The 23406-nt window shown below is 35.8% G+C and overlaps 1 protein-coding gene across 5 annotated transcripts in view; it reads right to left on the bottom strand.

Annotated features, from left to right (window-relative positions):
• The window catches only part of RRP15 (ribosomal RNA processing 15 homolog), a 50075-nt gene that overhangs the window by 19592 nt on the left and 7077 nt on the right, over positions 1-23406 (bottom strand). For all 5 annotated transcript variants that reach the window (XR_005982671.1, XR_005982672.1, XM_041722097.1 and 2 more), the window contains exons 2-4: positions 18752-19023; positions 16165-16262; positions 13381-13582 (exon numbers count right to left, since the gene is read on the bottom strand). Coding sequence is in view for 3 of the 5 variants with exons in the window: in XM_041722097.1 (XP_041578031.1) it covers positions 13381-13582; positions 16165-16262; positions 18752-19023 (572 nt within the window). In the remaining 2 variants the exon portion in view is untranslated. The remainder of the gene's footprint in view (positions 1-13380; positions 13583-16164; positions 16263-18751; positions 19024-23406) is intronic.

Genomic DNA, 23406 nt, shown 5'->3' on the forward strand with positions numbered 1-23406 from the left:
ATACTTAAGCCTTACCTCAAAGTGGTTTTATTTGGTGGCTTCCATTCTAACTTGCTATCTACACAGCTAATTTCACAGAATTAAAGTTTGAGGAAACATTCCTGCAATCCAGATGTTCCTCATTGTTTATAATCTCTTAGTAGCTGTTAGTAAGTTAAAGCTGACTAAACTGCCTGAAAGACAAATGTAACACGTCAAGGAGCCTTTGACACAAGTGCTCTATGTATTTTTAGACTCCATTAAGAGCTTGAAACATTGAGAATACACTCAGTCTCAAAGCATATCATTGTTCTTTTATACAAATGCTATATTTGTTATATAGCATATAGATGATAATTCAGGTTTATAAAGAAATTAGTAGAGCTGTGAATTCATCTAGAAAATAGATACTGATGGTTTAATATCATAAATTTGTTAAAGAGCTTAAATGAGCAAACATGTAAAAGTACTCTATAAAACTATGAAACGTTATATAAATAAAACTGTTATATCTAGTAAAAATATGCATACTATCAATCTACCTACTAAATCAACAAAAGATTTAAAAATAAATGGACTATCCTCACTAGAACTCCCTGTAAAATGGGTGACTCTAGGTCTGGGCCACAGAAAACACAAGGTTTGGTCTGAGAGCTTTTGTCCCAGAAAGCAAGAAAGTACTCTACTCTAAGAAAAATGAGGTCATTGTCAAAAGGGCACAAGAAACTGGTGTGTACTGGTTCCCGTGGTCAGATCTGTGAATTTAAGCATCAAAAAAAGCATAATGATTCTAAAATATTGAACAGCTAGACATTCCTACATCCATAATATTAAAGACAAAAACAAAAAGGTGGCAGGGGGGAAGTTCACTTGTCAGCACTGGAGATGACTGTTAAGCCAACTCCTTACTCTGGAACGCAGTAATTAAAAGGAATGATACACTAACCCCATCTTTTGGAATTTAAATTTATCCTGAGAAAAATAAATAGAAAAAATGAGAAAATCACCATTCTGTAAATTCCAGTAACATTTAACCATTTTAGTCAAGAATCATCAATTGATGCCAAAAGGTAAAAGATAGATGGGGAACAGTATATTTGCTCCTTTGAAATTATTCATCCCGGGATCCCTGGTGGCGCAGCGGTTTGGCGCCTGCCTTTGGCCCAGGGCGCGATCCTGGAGACCCGGGATCGAATCCCACATCGGGCTCCCGGTGCATGGAGCCTGCTTCTCCCTCTGCCTGTGTCTCTGCCTCTCTCTCTCTCTCTCTCTGTGACTACCATAAATAAATAAAAATTAAAAAAAAAAAAAAAAATTAAAAAAAAAAAAAAAGAAATTATTCATCCCATAAATTACTTTCTAACTATAAAAGGGAAAATGCACCTTTAATAAGGAAACATTTATTACCACTTTAACCAAATGAAAAACTACCATCACTAACATGGGGCATTCTTATAACGTGTCCCCTGATGTGATAGCATACAGCATCTAAGTATCATACCTATCAAACAGTTATGTTAGAGTTTAACCTAAATCCCCCCCAAAAAAATTTTTAAAAAGTAACCTAAATCCCAACCTTTAGTCCTAATTTTGCGCTTACAGTAAAAGGGCACAGAGAAGCAAGTTGAAAGACACGATGAAATAATCAGATGGATTCAGAAGATGGATTCAGAACCTGGACTCATTCTTCAAGCAAGACAACTGGTTTAGTTACAAATGAATCTTCTGAATTGTATGTAATGTGAATTTTATTTCAATAAACCTGTTTTTAAAAAAAGAAGTTCTAGGACACTACAGGGATTACCACCTTCAAATAATCATCCCCTAAACAAACAAAAACTAGATGGGGAAGGAGACAGGCAGACAGCTCTTTAAAATAAACACATGGACAAGTGTCAACAATTTTAGAACTTAGGTGATAGAAATACTGGTCTTTCAAACTTTCTCCCTGTTATAAAGAATTCCTTAAATGAGTTTAATGAGTTTGTTTCATGATTCTGAAATGTTTTAGTATGGAAATATTTTATCTTCCTTAATAGTTCTGAGAAATGAGATTTTAAAATCTATCAGTCTCCATGTGCTGCTACATATCCAATAAAGAGGATGTGAGATGCAGGAAAACTCAAGACAGAAAGCCATCTCTCTCATCATTCTTCTTAGAGCCTCAGTGGGTGACACGGTGGCTCATTAGCCAGCCCCACCTCTTGTAGCTCATCTGGGTGAGAGAAGGGAAGCATAGTTTTTGGTTCTGCTTCTAATAAAGTACCTCAGATCTTTTTAAGTAGCAGGCACAAATAGCTGATACAATTTTGGAGCAATGGGGACTGGGTTTTAAACCAGATTCCACCAATTACTATCAATGTGACTTGGGGCAAGTCACTTAATATTTCTGATTTGGAGTTTCTCACCTCTAAAATGAGAATTCTAGTACTTTTTAAAATGGTAATTATAGACAAATACCTTTCAAAGTGCCTGGCACAAAGCGAACACTAGCAAGTGCCCTCCCAGTCCCTCTACCACCATTCCTACTTACTAATGCCCCGGGTCATCACACATATGGCACAGAATTCCTAACTAGGGACATCTGTAATCTCCTAATGATGTTTCCGCACACTAGTCACAAAGATGAGAACATTCAAATATTGGAGTATGAAAGCAACCATTTAGAAATCAAACTTTCCTCGGTAAGTAAAATCTTGAAACAATTTAAGAAAGCATAGCTTAAAATGGGGAAGAGAAAGCGGACAAATTTCTAGGTCCTCAAAACCCATGTTTATTGTGTAAAAATCTGCAATATTAGACTAGATACACCTAAAATGAGAATTTTCCAAATATAAACATAATTTTTATTAAATTATTGGACAAATTTTTGATTATCCAATACTTGTAAGCACTAACAGGTTTTCACGTTTGTTTCCAACTTTAGATTCACCTTTGACTACTGTTAGGAAAACTAAGTACTAAATAAAAGAAACACAAAATAAAAATAAAAATAACTGTAAACATTTATATAGCACTGTGCCAAGCACTGTTCTAAGTACTTTATCCTGACTCAACTGGTTCTCAGTTATCTCTATGAGTTGGTTACTACTACTAGAATGATTATCTTAAACCATAAGAAACTTGAGGCATGGTGTGGGTAAATAACCCACAGATATTAAATGGCAGACCAAGCATTTTCAACCCAGGCAGCCTGGTTCCAGAGTCTGTGGCCTTTGCTACTGTATAATATTTCATACATTCCCCACCAACATTCTCATCTGCCTACTACTCAAACAAAAAACACCAACCAACTCATATTTATGATTTTCAGCAAGAAACAATAAAACATTCTTTTTATTTTTACAAATGCACCAACTAAGTGTAAGCATATAGCATAAAAGTCACTTTGCACAAGACAATTAAGAAAAAAAAAAAAAAAGGCCTCAACCTCACTAATGAAAATCCTATACTCCCATCCACTTCAGCAACTTCAAATAGAACATTTCTTCAAATAGGGCCAGGAGACATATGGCACCATTAGTCATTTTTATTTTAACAGTAACTAAAGATTTCTAGAGCAACTCTGTAATTAGCTCTTATGCTTCCCTCATACCCGTATTTCCCCTACATCAAAATGCTGCATGTACCACAGTGCCAAACATAAGTTTGCTTTGATTACAACTGCTGGCCAAATCCGAAACCACACTATATTAAAGCTAAACAGCCTATTTTAAAAGGAGTTGAGAAACAGGCTTTAAGCTGTTCCCATCAACAGCAATGTGTACAATCACACTCATTCTCATTTCAAACTTTGGAGTCTCTCTTTTGTCTAAACTCTAATCTATTTAGGCATTTTCAGTAAACAAACATTAAGCTGAATTATTTACAAAGTTAGAATTCCACACATTCCAGCCAGAGCTGCTTTTATGTGAGAGTAAAACACTGTTGCTGGCAATGCAGGGGCAACTTAAGGACAGTATCTTTCTCTACCCTCTCATCTGCCTTCCCTTTCCCCAACCCAGTTAAAAACTAAATCCTGAAAACTGCCAGGGGACCACCTACACAGCTGTGTGTGGAGTCCCTCCAACCCTAGGTTTCCTTCTTCGGTAGCAGGAATTTGGTAGATCTCTGAACCCTATGGAATGTACAGTTTTAACAGAACATAGCAGTGCAGAGTCTAAGTTAATAAAGAAGTCAGGTATTCCAAAAGTATTCACACCACTAAATACCCAGCTATGAAGGAATTATGTGGTGGCCATTAATGAGAAATGTATGAGAAACAAAGCCCCCTACCTTACCTCTAAGTCTGCCATTTTAAGTATTCATTATCACAAACAATAGAAAAAATATATATACCTTCCTCCCACAGTAACTTTTTCCCCTAGAGACTTTTCATTAAAATTTGTTGTCTAGCAATCACTAAGAAAATTACATTCTGACAGAAACAAGCTAACATTTTCTCTTACAACAAAATTATTATTGTGGCTTCATTATAACCAAAGGTGAATGTGCAACATTGGCAATTTCAAATAAATGAACCCTGCAAGTCTGTAATTCAAGGGTTTGAATAACATATAGTCAGTGCTTTCCTAACAGCAGCCAATATATTCTCTTTCGTAATTCAGATTTAAAATGCATCATATGCATCATACTTGCTTCAGTCCCACCTTTAAGGAAATAGACACTTAAATTTCAAGAAGTTTGACTGGACTTTGACAACTTTTCAAGAAAAGAGCAAAAGGAATAACTATAACTTTGGAAAGTAAGGGGAAAAAAATAACAACTCTACATTATTAAAATCCTGATTACCCAACCTACCAGGAAAACGTTATCGCTCTAGATTGGTACGTGTTTTGAACAGGGTACAGAAAGAACAATTCCCTGAGGGATCAGAACTGAAATTTTTTATGAAACAACTTTTCTTATACAAAATGTAAATTATTGTTGTTTCTTTAAACAGAGTGTCCTAAATAAAATTTAATCTTTCTAAAATCCACTCAGGGTCAACATCAAGGAATCTGTCAATGTGCCTTCTTATATGATGGTATGTAGCTGATATGGGACTTCATTTATTTGGATCAAGAATGGGATTTATAGGTTCTGGATTATAGACTTTTCTCCAAATAACTGACAATTCTGTAAGTCTAGAAACATTTAAATTTAATCACATGAAAAACTCTAAAATACATCATGCACCTTCCCTGATTGATTAGGTAAACAGGAAAATTGTTTTCAGGCCCTACAGAGACATTCAGGACTCATGAGACTCTGCAACAAGGGGCCTCCATAAACACTGCTATTCTGGTAGCCTGCTCCTCTGTGGTCATGTCTCCTACACTAACCAAATGCCTTGCCTCACACTTGCTGTTTTTAACCTGCTCTTTATGGTCATTCTTCTCATCGCTGATTACAACTTCATTTTATAAAAGTCTTAATCTCTAAAGGGGAGGTAGGTGAAATAGGATAGGGATTAAGGAACATACTTGTGATGAGCAGTGGGTGATGTATAATGTATTAAATCACGGTATTGTACACCTGAAGCTAATATAATACTACTATATGTTAACTATATTGGTATATAAAATAAAATAAGCCTTCAATTCTCAAATATGTTCCACCTTTTATAGTTTCAATTTTGTAAAAGGTGTCACCATTTCTGAATCTCTCAAGCTGTAAACCTCACAATCATCACAATTCTCCCCTCTCCCAACCCTTCCAAATCATGTTAGTGCCAAACCAAATCAATCTATACCTCAAAACAATCTCTCCAAACGGGTTCTTCTTTTCCATTAATCCTCACCACACCACACCTTAGTTCAGGGTTTCCCATCTTGCTTTAAGGTAAAAGACTCCCATGGTTGATCTTCTGAGTCTTTCCATCCTTCAGCCTTCTTTTCCTTAAGAATAATCATATCTAATCAGGTCACTTACCTGATGAAAAATTACAACTAGCTCCCAAATGCCTAAGGAATAAAGTCCAAATGCCTTAACAGAAGACTGAAGACTTAAAAATGTGATTCCAACCTACTTCCTCAGGATCTCATTTTCAAGCCTCCCACTCATCAGCAAACACTCAATATCCCAACCTCTAAGAAAGAAGAAAAAAGAAAGGAAATTATAAAGGATATGAAAAATTAAGAAGAGGTAGGCTTTCTTCTCCTATAGTAGCACAATGATTGCCCATTGCTTTTCCTTGGATTACTACTTGTGAAAATGTCTACTCATTATGGCTTCATTTTCTGACACATTTCTTTTCAATGTTTTCAAAGATTCTGTTTCACTATAGGCTAGTTTCAACAGCACTGAGTACTTGTTCTAATTCATTACTTTCTTCATGAAATTCTTTAGCTTGAAGGTAAACATTTCAACAGAAATGCCACTCAGTGGTGCTTCCTTTCCTGTTATCATCAGAATTCACATAATAAAATGAAAATGCTTCTTCAGATACTCAAAGCACCTTTACCTAACAGACTGGATTAGTCCGGTGAATGAACTAGTGCCTTTACTATGTTTGCTTCATGATTTTTTACAATTAAAGCTAAGTGTCTTATATTCTCCTAAGCACATTCCTCTTGAGAATCATATTTTCTATGAACATCCTCCCATCACAATTTTTCCAACTTCACTACCTTCTAATTTCATAAGCAAAATACCATCTGTACTACCTAGGACGCTTGCTCAATTTTCAAATGGTTCCTCTTCTTTTTTCCATATGAAATGTTTAGTGGACTGATTCATTCTCAAGAATCAAACCTCTATTTAATTTAATATTTAATACTTTACCCGAAATTTCAATTTTGGGGATAAGAATCACTCTTTTCTTAGGCTTTTTGATTTCCACTAACAGTGTCCTTTGTCATGGCCCTATCTCACAAAAATATACATAACATAAAAAAAATTAACTAAGTCTCTGATTTTGATTTAACAAGATTTATTTTAACATGACAGGTTAGTGAATCAAGAAAACAATGAGCATTATTGAAGATATTGGGCAGTGAACTCAGACAAGTGACTTACTTTTGCACCTAAGCTTTGCAATGTAAGGAATTTAAAAGAAAAAAATTAGATTGTAAAATTTGTGAATGACAAAGGTACAATGTGTTTACATTTATTAAAGTGATGTATATCCACTGTACAACTGCCCTGACTTAACATGATGAAAGAGATGTGCAACTGTTACGAAAAAAAAATTTAATCCTTACATATGTAACAGAAGAAACAGCTCATTTTTTAATAGACAAAAAAAATACTCTAGTGACACCTGGGTGGCTCAGCAGCTGCCTTTGGCTCAGGGTGTGATCCTGGTCCGCAGATGGAGTTCCGCATCCGGCTTCCTGAGAGGAGCCTGCTTCTCCCTCTGCCTATGTCTCTGCCTTTCTCTCTGTGTCTCTCATGAATAAATAAATAAAATCTTAAAAAAAAAAAAAAAAAAGAATACTACTCATCCTGAGTTCTAGTGAAGGCTTTTTGATTTACAGATAACTAGCTGTTATCTCTTCTGAAATGAGCCCATCAAGTACTTTTTTGTTTTACTTTGCAGTATTCAGGTTCCACTCCAAGAAATAAAGTATATTAATTAATGACTCGAATGTAATTTAGTCTATTAGTCTGAATTTTTAAAAATAGTCTTTTCAAAATCTTTTACCCTAAAAATGATCTTTAAAAAGCAATTATACCTTTTTACTCTAAGGAAGGCTTTCCCAACTACTTTATTCCAGAAATAATGATTGGATACAATAACATTAAGAAAAAAACAGATAGGGCAGCCCCAGTGGCCCAGCGGTTTAGCGCTGCCTTCAGCCCAGGGTGTGATCCTGGAGCCCCGGGATCAAGTCCCACATCAGGCTCCCTGCATGGAGCCTGCTTCTCCCTCTGCCTGTGTCTCTGCCTCTCTCTTTCTCCCTGTGTCTCTCATGAGTAAATAAAATCTTTAAAAAAAAAAAAAGAAAGAAAAAAGAAAAAAAAAAACAGATAAAAAAGTTCTAAAGGCAACAATATTTTCTAAATCAGCAGAATCAGAAGATTAAAAATACCCTGATAAACAGCTAATGAGGGATCCCTGGGTGGCGCAGCGGTTTGGCGCCTGCCTTTGGCCCAGGGCGCGATCCTGGAGACCCGGGATCGAATCCCATATCAGGCTCCCGGTGCATGGAGCCTGCTTCTCCCTCCGCCTTTGTCTCTGCCTCTCTCTCTCTCTGTGACTATCATAAATAAATAAAAATTAAAAAAAAAAAAAAAAAAAAAAAAAAAAACAGCTAATGATATGAAAGGTAATCTTTGGGACATACAAAAACTTTGCTTCAAACTAGGCACCAAAAGCCTTTGAAGATTATGGTTCTTAAATGGAACAAACAGACTTTTAAAAGTTGAAGTAGTAGCTCACAAAAATAGTAAATGTAAACATGTAAAATGAAATAAATCAAATGTAGATGTATAGTGCACAATTCAAACGACCCTTAAACAGACTTAGGAATCATAGCTATGTGATGTGTAAAGAAACAATTTAGTAATTCTAATTATCTATTGGATTAAAAATAAATCAATTACTAGACAAATTTTTAAAAGATCATACACTCTCTTTTCTTTATATACTCTCTTTTCTTCTTTATTTTCTAAGAAATAATGTTAACCACACACATGCCAGAACATGAATCTAAATATCTAGACTCTTACAGGGTAGAGATTAGAGATGATCACAAAGCTGGTTTTCAAGACACAAATGCATATAAATAACGGAGGGGCACTTTCTTCTTTATAATGCTAAAACTTTAGAAAAATGCTTATATACAAGTATTTTTTAAATAATTCGCTTCAAAACATTGTAAGCAAGCATTTTTAAAATAATCCATTTTCAAATATTTAAATATTTATTGTTTGTGAAATACTTTATAATTAAAGACTACCAATAATTCTGTTAAAAGCAATAGGAAGTTACAATAAGATTAACCTTTTTGCTTTTAAAATAGTCTTCCAATTAAACAGCAGACATGCATTTATCTCTAATTCTTATGAAAAGTCCACTAAAAGTATAAAAAGTTAAAACAAACAAGGAAACAATACAGGTGGGAAAATAATTGACACAATATGCCAACAAGTTTTGGTACATAAATGAAAACTGGATAGAGTACGGGTAATCAATTAGAGAGAAGGAAAAACTAACATTTAAGTGAGAAACTGGATCCATGCTCAGGCAAAGAGGGAGGTGGAGGGGAGGAGCATGATAGAAATACAAGACTGGTTGATAGCTTGTGGAAGAAGCAGTAAGACTTTTAAGTACCCTCCCTGGCCTATGGAGGCAGGTGAAGGACCCTAACATAGGTAGTTTAATCCCTGAAGATATTAAATCAGAAAAGTCTTGAACTCATGAAAACTGATTAATACAAAGAGATTGTATTGAATAAGCCTACATAGTGCACACTGTTTGACTTGCAGCCACATCACCCCAACCTCTGCCTCTGTGGTTACTTTGCCTCTTCCACTTCTGTCTGTCAAATATCCCTTGTGCACCTCTTGTAAGGATATTTAACACTGGATTTAGAATCCATCCATATAATCTGAGATGATCTCTTCACCTCGAGATCCTTAATTATAGCTGCAAAGACCCTTTTCTAAATAAGGTACATTTATAGGTTCTGGGAATTAGAACACAGACTTATAATTTTTTTTTTATTATTATTATTTTTTATGATAGTCACATACCCAGAGAGAGAGAGAGGCAGAGACATAGGCAGAGGGAGAAGCAGGCTCCATGCACCGGGAGCCCGATGTGGGATTCGGTCCCGGGTCTCCAGGATCGCGCCCTGGGCCAAAGGCAGGCGCTAAACCGCTGCGCCACCCAGGGATCCGACTTATTATTTTAGCAGCCACCGTTCCATCTACTACATATAATTCAGCCAACACGTTAAAAATGAAGATATCCTATACCCTTCCCCAGAAAGCTACTGTAGGTAAATGTGACCTCATCAAAATGAGAGTGAAAGCCAAGAGAAAATAAGTCCAAGAAACAGAGGCTACTGCAAAGGGAAGAAGCAAGGGGAATTCCCAGAGCAGTGCTAAAGCAAACTCCAAGTGCATACCAGGGTAAAGAACAACCAGTCTAGATTGTACCAAGATGGCCATGGAAAACGTAAGACTGAGAAGGGTTTTAAAAAAAAAGAGACAACTGTTACCTCCAGAAAACAAAAGTTGTAAGAAAGCTAAGTTGAAGAATAGAAAAGTATTATTTTCATACATTACTTTGTTCAGGAGTGAATGATGTTTACATTGAATACTGATTTAGCTAAATGTAATAATATATGAAAGTGGAAGGACACAGTATGGGAAGTATGGCAGCAAAGGAAAGTGATAATTCCTTAACTTCCATAAAAGGTATCTAATATTGATTTTAAAAGTCTAAATGTTATTTAAGACATGAAGGTAAATACAACAGATGTAAGAATTAAACACAGTTACCTCAGAAGGGGGCAAAACAAGGGGCAGAGAGGGATGGGGAAGAGCACTAGCAATTTTATTTAGTCACAGGTTCCCTTTTGAAACTCTGCTCCTATTACTTTGAAAATAAAACTCATTTTATGCCCCAAAAAAGAAAAGGTTCTCAGAAAAGTGGCTTGTTCAGGATCATAACATAGTTAAGAAATATCTATCACAACACTTTAAAACCTTGTATACCTTGCAGGAATACGGAAATTCTTGAAAAGGGATTCTTAAAAATAAATTCCCAAGTTCTGAGTGTTCCTAAGGAATAAAACAAAAACCAAAACCAGACACAACCAAAAGCACTCCTAATGTATGTTCATGTAATGGATCCAACCTCTAGTTTATATTATTGCAATCCTATCCAGCTTCTTAATATAAAACCATGGCTCTTTTTTGTTTTTGAATGTAAGACTTTAATGCCACAATTACAAATAACAAGTATAACAAGGTAAAGGAGCTGAAGACATAATGAAGGTATTTCCAGATTGGTATCCTGATAGATAGTCGCCAATGAATTTAGTTTACATGCAGATGGACTCTAATTGTAAAGATTTCATAATATTAGGAATACAAGATAAAAAAGCTACGCTCTGACCCATTATGCCCAGGAAAGAGGCAATGAGAATTTCCCTAAAAGTCGTTCTGTCCAATTGTCTGAGAAGGGAAAGAGCATCTTTGAAGAAAAGGTGCAATAGCAATGGTGCTAAGAAGAAGTAAAATATGAGAAAAAAGGAAAATTTTATTTTCTACTTAATTAATATCCTTCTTTATCCATTTCATTAATCCATGTCTTATTTCTGAATAGTGTTTTGGCACATTATTCCCACTTTTACTTTCCCTCCTTCTCTTCAATTGCTTTACAAGTGCACTTAGTCCAAGTAACTCACACAAGTTTAATGATCTATGTCCTACATGAATATTACAGTTACATCAAAATTCCCCCCCCCCAAATAGGGCAGCCACTTAATTTACCTCTTACTGTACCTAATATAACTGATGATAACAGTGTAGACATACTAATTCAGAATTTTTAAATCTTGTTTACTTATTTACTTGAAGTCATCTATCTATCTGAATTGTAAGACTTTAAAAGATAAAAGAATAACACCAGGTACAAATAGGAAATATTCTTGATATTAATCACTGATCCAATTATAAATATTTTAGTACGTTTATATTATTCAGATGTAAAACCAAGCCCAGTCAAAAAAAAAAAAATGAGTCTGGCTGTTTTTCCATAAACATGAAATCAAAGTGAAAGCAGCATTTTTAAAGGAAATGTTCCAAGATATTGTTAGTATGGGATAAGAAGTTCTAGAGACAAATTAGTTTTACAGCAAAGCCACTTTGGTTTGACAATGAAGTAGAAACAAAAACAGTCAAGGGCAAAAGTATGAATGGTAAGTAACAAAGGCAACAATAGTATTGGAAAGAACCCATGTTCATGATTTTCATAACTCATGAAAAAATAATCCTAAAGCAAATGCTTCTATTAAAAATCATTCCAAAGCGAACAGAAAAAAGAAAAAAATAGTAAGTCTTTTTCCATCTTCCCACTGGCTCTTTCTCATTCAATGATGCTGGATCTTTCTCCAATTTTTGAAGTAAAATGTCCCTCATGAGAACACAGCAGGTTAGATTTTTTTAACTAAAAAAGTAATCCCCAAACATAGTAGTCATGTGTTTATAATCAATCCTGACACTTTAAAACAGCAGTACCAGTGAGCTTCGTATTATATATATATAATTAAAAAACAATTTGGTGGGGGTGTCTGGATGGCTTAGTCAGTTAAACATCTGCCTTCAGCTCAGGTCAAGAACCCAGGTCCTAGGATAGAGCCCCGAGTCCAGCTCCCTGTTGGGGGGCGAGGGAGGGTGGCAGCGGCGACTAAATTCTCCCTCTCCACCCTGCTCGTGCTCTCTCACTCTCTCTCTCTCTCTCCCTCTCAAATACATAAAATTTTTGAATGAAAAAAAATTTGAATGAATAAACAATAACAACAACAACAACAACAACAAAAAAACCAATTTGGGTCCTTTAATATACAAGAGATAGACAAAGTTAAAATACCTTAGAAAACTTGTGTCAAATTTACGTAAAATGGCAACTTAATCAAAGAACTTGAAAAATACTTCAGCCCTAGGCTAGCATGAAATTCCTAAATGCTCTTCTTGCCAGTTTTAACTGGCAAACCAAAGACAAACAAAAAACTTACAACAGAGACTCCTGTTTCCTGACTGAAGTACTTTTTGAGGGCAATAGAAATTAAGCCATCAAACACACCAGCACTTTGCTTTAATTAAAAAACAAAACCAAACAGCCCTTTTGAGAGTAAAGCACATTTCAGAACTTTTCATCTGGTACCTTTAGAAAGGCAACTATTGGAGTCCACAGGTCAAAAGGAGTGGAGAAGCAAAGTTATCATGCCAAAGATCACGAAGAGTATTTACAGGCTATCGCTTCCAACCAGTCAAACATCACCAAGCAGCCTCCATGCAAAAGATGACCTTCCACCATGTTCCCCAAGGCTCTGATCCTTCCTATTTTAGAAATTACAAGCCACCACAATTACCTCTGTGGGTTAAAAGCTGCGGGTTGAAGCTGTAACCCTCACTTAGGTTTCTATTCTCCAAAGTGCACAAAAGACAGGATTTCAGATGGTAGAGATCCAATATCTCTAAAAGATTTATAGATAAATCTGTGGTTTTAGATAATTTAGAATTTATCTATAAATTTGTCAATTTATAGATAAATTGTGGTTCCTGAGTACTCACAGCAGGGGTATGTATGTCACCTATAACTGGCAACCTCCATACATACTGAATAAATCACCATGAAACTTAAGAATCCAAACCTTTAAATTTATAGTGTGCTGTTTCACCCCAAAACATTACTCTAAGAGCTAAAAGTCTGATGCACTGAATCCTATATAAAAGTCTCACCTGTTTGGCTTTCAAGTTCTTTCCAGTCGAACTTTTTTCACTTGTACTTGCATCCATTCCTCTCAGAACACTGATGAAATCTTTCTTGGAAACAGTTGATATCAACTTAGCACGTTTTCTAATAGAGCTTCCAGCTTCTTTAACCTTTTCATCAACATTCTTTTGATGCTTCTGTACAGCATTAAATAACTGTACCACACCCCTAGAGAATATAAAATGACCAGAACAACACAGTTAAGTAACAGTTACACTAGAATACAAGTCATGAGGATAAGAACAATAGGTTTTTACTGCTTAGGAAAGAGGCAAGCATTTAATAGGCACTCAAATGAAAAGAAGTGATTTGAAAAAAATGAACATACATTTCAATGAATGAATACAAATTTCTGAATAAAGAATAAATATATGTGGACTGATATGTGATTTTTCTTCACAGCTTTCATCTTTCTAAATCAACTTTTGTGCAATTATAATGAAAAACTATTTTTAACACAAACACCTATTTCTCAAAATATAATTACGTAATAACTGAAGGCATCACAATGTAGTGGAAAGAAAATGGCCTCTACAGTTAGCTGCCTAACCATCTGACTCTAGGAAAGGTTTTCTAGGTTTCAATTTCATCTATAAATGGGAAAAATAATACTCAAGTAGTTTATAAAGAAGTTATATTAGCTGCAACTCTTCTAAAACTAATCTTAAAATCCTATTTTAAAATGAAATAAATACTTTGTTCTATAGTTAAGTTCATTCCAAGAAGAATTCTGAAGATTAAGACCTCCAGCATCCATTACGGTAGCCATGAGCCACATGTAGCTAGTGAGCCATGAAATGTGGCTGGCTGTTCCAAATTGCAATATGCTTCAGGTTGAAAATACACACTGAATTCTGAAGACTTAATATGAAAAAAGAGAATTTTAAAATCTCTTGTTATTAATCTTATTAATCTCTCTTTTTTAAAATTTTTATTTATTTATGATAGTCACACACAGAGACAGAGAGAGAGAGGCAGAGACATAGGCAGAGGGAGAAGAAGGCTCCATGCACCGGGAGCCCGACGTGGGATTCGATCCCAGGTCTCCAGGATCGCGCTCTGGGCCAAGGGCAGGCGCTAAACCGCTGCGCCACCCAGGGATCCCTTATTAATCTCTTAATAATTGTTTTATATTGATTATATGACAAAATAATAATACTTTATCTTGGGTTAAATAAAATACATTAGGACAATAAATTTCATCTCTCCCCTTTTTTTTTTCTGTATTCAACGTGTCTACCAAAAAGTTTTACATTATGTATGTGGTTCCCATTATATTTCTACTGGACAACACTGACTTAAAGCATTACCATCCTTTCGAGCTCTAATTCTATCACCAGGAGAGGCACTCTGCCATGCGCCCTGAGTATCCCTGCACATTCTTGCTAGGTTTTTCAAGGATGCAAGGCCCTGACTGTTCTTTACACAGGGTATTTCTGAGAGTTGGGTTTGTAGAACGCAACCTTGAGCGATGAAGTAACATCTCCCCCCGCCAACAAAAAGCGGGCTTGTTACCATTCACCATAAAAGCAGGAGATTTCCAAGTACAGTATTCTTCTGTAACACTACCCACTGCATGCTCAAGCATCCATACTGGACATCTATGTTACCACTGAGGGATACAGAGAACCAGTAGAAATGTGATGCTCTGGCTACTACTTTCCCAAGAGTAATAAAGTCGTTTGTCTCTGACCCAGAAGTCTCTGGTCTTCTGGCAGTATCCAGAAAACTAACAGGCTAGCTCATTAGCTTATAAGGAGTCTAAAATTCTATACCCTTAAGAGCAGGGCTGGGACCAAAGTGAGGAAAGGGAGGTGCCTCAGATATAAAATTTAAGAAGGCACTTACTCTCATGCACCAACCATGCACTTTTCTAAATTCTTTATATGTTTTTAATTTATTTAATTCTCAGAGAAATCCTGCAGGGTAAATATAATATTCTACTATTTTTATAGATAAATAAACTGAGACAGAAAAATTAGGTAGCATGAGCAAGGACACACAGGTAATAAGTCAGTGCTGGGATTTGAACCTAGCGGTCTGGCTCTATCTCACCGCAGAACTCCAATATGAATTAAAAAATGACCCACATAGTGTAAGGAACTAGATAATCAAAAATAATTCCGCTAAATATAACTGCTATATTCTTGAAGTAGCAGCTCAAATGTTCTCTCCTCTGTGAAGTGTTCCCCAGCTCCCCTGACAATCTCCTGCTGTAGTGCCCAACACACCGGACATACCTCTAGTCTCAAAGAAGACTGTAGTTCCTACAGGTGAGTAGACAAGGACCACCTGGCAGCCACCAGATTCTATTTATCTCTGGACACAGAGGGTATCAAATAAATATTTGGTGTCAGTGATTAAAAAAAAAAATGCAGAGTGAAAGGACAGCATAAAGCTGCTATAACACATAATTCGTTATGACCTAAGTACAACATAACAAAAACGATCATCTATCGCCATAAATTCAGACAACTAGCATAAGAGAAATGCACGTCTAATTACACTGCTCTTGTGATTACAAAAACAATACGATCTGCAATTGGTTCAAACCAAACATACAGAGGATGTTATACTCTTGCCTCATGAGATCTGCGAAATCTTTGGTTGAATTCAGTATTAAATAGGCAGGTTTTGATATAAACCACTTGGCTCTGAGAAGGCTGAGCTTAAGGATCAGGTATAGTCAGAAATGGATCACTATCAAAGCTTTACTATACTTATTTTTTAAAGGGTAAAAACAGTCTTACCTTGTTGCAATTCTCTGAAGATTTCTCTCTGTTTCTTTGTCTTTGACAACATCTGGCTTTACTCTGCACATCATTTCCCATTCTCGCTTCTTATCAAGCTGTGTTATAAATATTGTTATGTGAAAGAATATTAGGCATTTTTGAAAGTGCAGCATACTTTGATATGATACTCTGTGAAAGGACAAAGGTAATAAATCATTCTGGCTTAGTTTGTCACCGGGACTGAAAAAACCCCACACTTTTAGGGGTTCAGCTCAGGGGGCCGGCCTGTGGTTAGCACTCAGCATGTCATGTGAGAAGCACAAAGTGAGTTTTTGTCAGGCTCTCTGACAGCAGGGGCCTGGAAAGCTGCCAGGCCCCTGAGCCAGGCAGGACAAGGTAGGATGTGAGAGAGCTACATACTTGACCCGCTACCACCAGATCAGAGGTAAGCATCAGGAAGACCCCAAACTAATATCTTTGATAACCACAAGTTTAAATACTTATTTATGTTTAAGAAAATCTTTCCCAATAGTCAGAATTATTAAGAATTTATATTAGCTTTTAAAATAATAGCATTGTATCCAGTAGTACTCTGGTCCCAGGCACCTGACTTTACACATCAATACACCACATCAGTATATACTGCTGCCTCGGGCCAACATATCACCTACAATCAAATACACTGAATATGATCAACTGATCACCAGGAAGCTAGTGAGCATCAAAAGCAGTAGTAAGAATCAGTAGGAAGAAAATCTCCTTTTATCTATTCCTTTTCTGCATCCACCTAATCTCTTACTTTGTATTAATGAAAATGTCTAATCACAGTAAAATAAAATTCTTGCTCTCACTATAAAGATTAGCCTGATTCCTTTCTAAAAAAAAAGATTCCTCCCCAAAGCAGATAATTTACTTTAACTGTCATGAAATTCACTATCAGATTTTGCCAGAAATTTAAAAATCTTACTTTTAAGTCTAAAACGGTTGAGTCTTAATTATCTGTAGTACTCAAGACATGCATGATCCCAAAATACTTTTTAACTCTGAAATATATTTTTATACTTAGGACTTATTCGGAATAAGTACCTGATATTTCTTAAACTTATTAGAAACAAGTACTTGATATTCTGGAAACTGATAATATTTAACAGTAAAAAAAAAAAAACACCTGATAATTTGCACAGAATCTACTCAGAAATATGTAAGAGCGTTTGTAGCGACTATGTCCTGTTTCTGGTATCAACATGTGTGTTTTCATGCATTATGTGAACAGTACCATCTCTAGCACTCAAAGGATGGCCTAGAGCAGTCAGAGACTCATTTTTCTTGGCTTGAAAACATTCCTACTTTCACTAGAACATTGTGACTAGAGGTAATTAAGGATCATGATATTTTTAAAGCTTATTTCAGCTTTTGCCAGATAATAAAAATTCAAACTTTCAGTTGAAAGCTATCAGTAAGATTTAGAGACAAAACTTATCTTAAAGTAAAATGAGAATATTGAGTTAATAACACAGTATGTTCTGTTTCTAAGAGCAACACTTAAAAAGTTCCATCTTCATACAGCCTTTTGCACAGAGTACTAGTATTCGGAATGAAGGAAATAATTCACCTTGAAACAAGATAAAGTGATGATGAACTTAAAAGGAAAGATATGCCAATTCAAATCTATTTTTCTTTCATTTTTACCTGTAAAGTAGCTCTTGGAAATCAGTACTTTTATACTGTCAGTATGACTATAGAAAGTTATTTTTCTTTCATTAAAAAATAGTATTTATTTCACTAACCAAATATTTTATAGAAATACTTTATCAAATATAAGGGTTATTTAACCCTTATTATGGTTTATTTATTTTTATAATACACAACAGCATCCTGAAGTTCAACTTATGGCTTGTATCAGTAGGCTGTCCTAGTCTAACTTTCTATCAGTGACTTAACAAAAGTCATAATGAATTCGAGTTTATATAGCAGTAAAATAGTCCATTTTCAGAACTGTAATCAATCCCTAACAATGACATCTTCACAGATTTATACTACAAAGTAGGTTTTTAGTAAAAAGTAAATAACATTCTATTGGTTCAGAATCTAATAATGTCAGCATATGGAAGCTAAACTGAATGAAATATTTAGATCCAAGAGCCACTGCCAAATGTATAATTTTCTTGATTTTAAAAGGATAAATTTCTCTGGAGTTTAATTTCTATTTGTTTACGTAGGTGATTAAAAAGCAAACATGCTGGGAGCCCCGGTGGCTCAGCGGTTAAGCACATCTGCCTTCGGCTCAGGGCGTGATCCTGGAATCCTGGGATGGAGTCCCACGTCAGGCTCCCTGCGTGGAGCCTGCTTCTCTGTCTGTGTCTCTGCCTCTGTCTCTCTCTGCGTCTCATGAATAAATAAAATCTTTTTCAAAAAAAAAGCAAACATGCTCAATGGAGTAATTTAGGCTAGGTTTCTGAACAAAACCTTGGTTATTCATCCCTTACATAAAAAGCAGATTAAAACCTGGAATGTTAATTAGACAAACACAACCAGGAACAATTTGGTACAGGCAGTAACTAGACGAGGCAAACAACCTAATCCACAAGACGCTGGTAAGACACACCTGTTTCCTCTTCTCCAGTCTCTCTTGCTTTAACTTTTCTTTTTCCTTTTCCAGCTCTCGGTTTTTTACCAGAATACTGGGTTTACTTTTAGGAGTTTTTCTGTTAAGAATTTTAGCCATGGCATCTGCCCAGCCCATGTCAGTTCCAACACTAGCTTCTGCGGCATTTTCATTTCCATTGTCATAGGGTTCAACTTCATCTTCATTGTCAGCTTCCACTGCTTCATCTGAAGAAAAGTAATCCTTTTCCAATCCACAGCTTCTTGCAGAACCTAAGAGTAGAAACCAATTAAACTTTAACACTGGAGGAAGAGGCTGTCAAAGGTATGCCAGAAACCCCAGGACCCTTCATAAAGCTAACAGTTCTCCATCTATCTCCATTTCCACAAGAGGGAATTTTGCGAGTCCCACGGCTGCAGTAATAGCAGAGAGCAAAAGGGCCCTTCATCCTGCCATCAGCCCCCAAAGACCTGGCTCAACCATGCTGGGCTTCAGGACCCAAGACCCTGGCAGCAGAAACAAATCTAACAGCCCACATCACCACCTACTGTCAAGGGAGCTGCAGATAGCAACGTGGAATAGTGTAGGGTGTGGTCAGGTCCATGGGCCTTATTTGTGTCATTAAACTACTTAAAATGACTAATGAAAATTAATTTTAAATGATTAACAAAAAAATTTAATGCATCAAGGAAATGGTACACTGTTTCCGTGGTACAGAGAAGTCAGAATAACTTCTCTGGAGATTTGATCCAGATATTTAAAATTCTGAATTTATGTGTAGAAAGATCTAAAAACAAACAAACAAAACCAGCCTCCTTTTATAAAATTTGCTTTAAAAAAAAAAAAAACATTATAAAATTAGGTGTTTAACATTTCTGAAAAAACAATCTAATAAAGCAGTATTTGCCCAAGATACTGAAGATTCAACTGCACTGCTGTGTGACTCAATGACAATATTAAGGTCTTGCAGATACAAAAGCACACTGTTGGAATTTTATCCTGCAAAACATCTGAAAAAAAAAAAAAAAAGCATATACAGGTTATTTGCCAGCTAGTTCATCTTATAAGGTTCAAATAGCTGGGGTCAGCAGCTTGTTAGAAATAAGAGTCTAAGTCCATGGCCTTGCTTGAAAATCAACTCATTGAGATTTTGTTGCTTAAGTTTTGTAGCCTTCCTCAACTTATGAAGTTCACTGTACTTGACCAACAAGAGACAAGCAGCCAGCACAGTCTGCATACACCTTATATGACCCAGAGCCTTCTGGACAGCTTCTGTTTTGTTCTTCAGAAGACTATGGAACTTATTAGGAATTACCTCAAAGAAGAAAATCATCCAATAGCTTAGGAACTTGGAACGTTTCTTAATAAAGCAGAAGAGGAGCTAACAAAGCACTGCATTTCTGGGAGTATGTGCTGGGTCCATCGGCCCATACCAAAACTAAGCATCATAACCAGAACCTGTTTTTACATCTGAGAAGTCTGCTTTTGTTGTTGTTGTTGTTACTTCAGAATCATGCACCTGCTCCTCAGCTCTAAGGTCCCCTTTCTTCCTTAATTCCAATGAAATGTGCATATTCTGCTTTTAACATTTCAGCCTTCTGCCTCTTAATTCAGTTTATTGCCATGACCAAAATGACAGAAGCTGACTGTAGAGTCGGCTGTTAGTGTCTGAATGGTCCTCTCTAATCTTTCAACTGTAAGCCATGAATTAAGAATTAATTGCCAGAAAGATCCAACTTAGCCCATCATTATGATAACAACTGGAATTTTGCTATTACTTTTGCACAATACCTTTATTTAAGTGTTGGGAATTTATGAAATGAAAAAGATGTAAAACTAAATATTTAATACATTTCAGATAAAAATTTATGAGAAAATAAAAAATATAAAACAAAATATTTTATAGATATTAAAAAATGAACCTCAGGCAAGTACAAATAAAGTATCTTCAAAGCATAAGAGTGTGTTATCAAAAAGTAAAGGAAATAATAAAAGAAATTGCTAATAATTCACTGCCCTAATGTGCTGCACATTTCTTAATAAGAAGGAAAAAAGTTTTAAACAGAAAATCATTTGCCATATACTTAATCTGAAGGCTTCTCTGTATCCTGCGTGCTGGGTAAATTTGAGAAATCAGAGGACATGTGATTCTAGGCTTTGACATGTAAATTAAGGTGACTTAAAGAACTTTATTATTCATAAAATATTTTTATTATTTTTTAAGATTTTATTTATTCATGAGACACACACACACACACACACACACACACACACACACACAGGCAGAGAGAGAAGCAGGCTCCACGCAGGGAGCCTGATGTGGGACTCGATCCCAGATCTCAGGATCACACCCTGAGCCAAAGGCAGACGCTCAACCACTGAGCCACCCGGGCATCCCTCATAAAGTATTTCTGAAAGTATCTAGATTTTTGCCAAACAAAAGCTGTTAGTACTACCATTCAATTCAATGAATCTGAGTGTCTACTATGTACCAGATTTCAGAGTCACACAATTTTTCTCTCAGAAGCATCCCTTTGATCAGTGTTTCCTGGAAAGTACACTAAGAAACAAAGTTTGGAGAATGTAATTACTTGAAAAATAAATATGTTAATATTATACGGTTTTATTCCTCAGAGTCACTAGCATTGTGCAGGTATTTATAACAAAATAAACTGACAAGTGCTTCTTCTAGTAAGAATTTATCTAAAAATGTAAAGAGGCATAATGGCTTAAATGTTTGTGTGAATGAAGAATACCAGGGTGATTAAAAACAGAAGGCTTTACCAGCCCCGGATAAAATGTCAAAACTACAATACTGACATCTAGTGTTTTGTCCTGATGCACTCACACACAAATGGCGACAATTTCAGCTTCTCAGTTGCATTGCAGAGGCAGCCAGGAGATCTGAGGACTGTTAAGAGCTACCTCAATATCGGCTTCCAAACTCTGTCTCTTTTCCTTGGTGTTTCTTACCCAGACTGACTACCACAATATGCATATTATAAGCACACAATAAATCCATGAAAAGTCTTACAATACCATTTCATACAACCTGTATAAACCAATTTAAAAAATTTGAAAAGAATTCACTAAATTCATAATTTTTGTTTGATTTGATTTGATTTAAGATGTTGTAGCTCAGAGGTGCCTGGCATTCAATGCAAATAGAAATGATCACATTTTATATAAATAAAAAATACCAACATAATGAGGTCCTCTAGCATACCAAAAGCCAGGATTTACGTCTAGGGTACCAAAGATGAAACAAATCAGAAAGCAAAACTGGTTCTTAAAGTCTTACTGTAATTTATGAAGATGAGTTTTGTCTTGTTTTTAATTTTCTAATTGATCTTTAACAACGGAAGTTAAGTGCACCTATTCAGGGCACCAGGTAAGTAAAAAATTCCTTTGAAATCTTTTGTATTATCTTAAATATTAACTGTAAGTTTGCATTCTATTTTTAGAATCTGGAAATTAAGGGAGGGCTAAAAAGAACGCTTACTGGAAGCATTAACTAAAGGTTCCAATATAACTTTCCGCATTCACGGAATGTTCTATTATCAAAGCTGACCACTAGCCAGTGGGCATCAGAGCCTTATGAGTGCTTCAAATGCAGCTAGTACAACTGAGGAACCAAATTTTTCATTTTAATTACTTTAAATTTAAAAAGCTACATGTAGGGACAGGTGGATGACTCAGTTAGTTAAATGTCTGATTCTTGGGTCCTGAGTTCAAGCCCCACGTTGGGTTCCATGCTGAGTGTAGAGCCTACTTTAAAAAAAAAAAAAAAAAAAAGCCATACATGGCTAGTGGCTATCAGCTATCATATTGGCAGGGCAAGGTTAGACTTCCAAGGTTCTGAGGTAGACGTAAGCATTTCTCATCTCCTACTGCCTTTTCCCCAAACTTCCAGCTCCCTTTCAAATTTACCACCTGTCTCAGATCCCAGATATGGTTAATGTTGGCTAGAATGTGGGATAAAGTTTTAAGAAAACTTTATTGATGGTAAAGGGGAAATGGTGAAGGGGAAAACGAAAAATTTAAGTCTAGGTTTCCCTCCTTGAAGAAGTCATATGTTTAGCAGGGTATATCAGTTAACCAACCAGAAAATTTGGTTTTACAATATATAAAATTTGTAAGTGCTCTTCTGGAAAAAGAGAAAAAAAAATGGCAATAAAGAAATGGTGACTGGGAGTATCTTTTACAAAAATGGTGTTAAAGTTTTTTCTTAGGTAAAGCAAGGGTTGAATTAACAAAAGAAGGGAGGAGGTCAAAGAAGTAAGATTCCACAACCCAAGTGAACTAAAAGAGGCAGGGGGCATGATCACCAAATCTAGAACCAAAAACTTCCTAGATCTGAGTCAATGCCTTGTATAAAAATTAAAATTATTATGATCCTTATTATGGGCATTCCAAGCAGAATAAACCAGTATGTCCAAAGGCATGGGAATGTTAAAGAAGGTGAGATGCTTATGAAATGACAAGAAGTTCAGACTGTTTGAAACCAGATCTGGAAACTGGATAGTAAGAACTGAGTATAAAAAGCTGGCTTGTTTATAAAAAAGTTAGTCTGATTTATGATCTGAGAAATCAAATACGCACATTAGCCCCCAAATTAAAACCAAGCGGTTTAAAATCACCACACTAAAGGTGTG

This window comes from Vulpes lagopus, chromosome 11 (assembly GCF_018345385.1).
Source record: "Vulpes lagopus strain Blue_001 chromosome 11, ASM1834538v1, whole genome shotgun sequence".
Lineage (NCBI taxonomy): Eukaryota > Metazoa > Chordata > Mammalia > Carnivora > Canidae > Vulpes > Vulpes lagopus.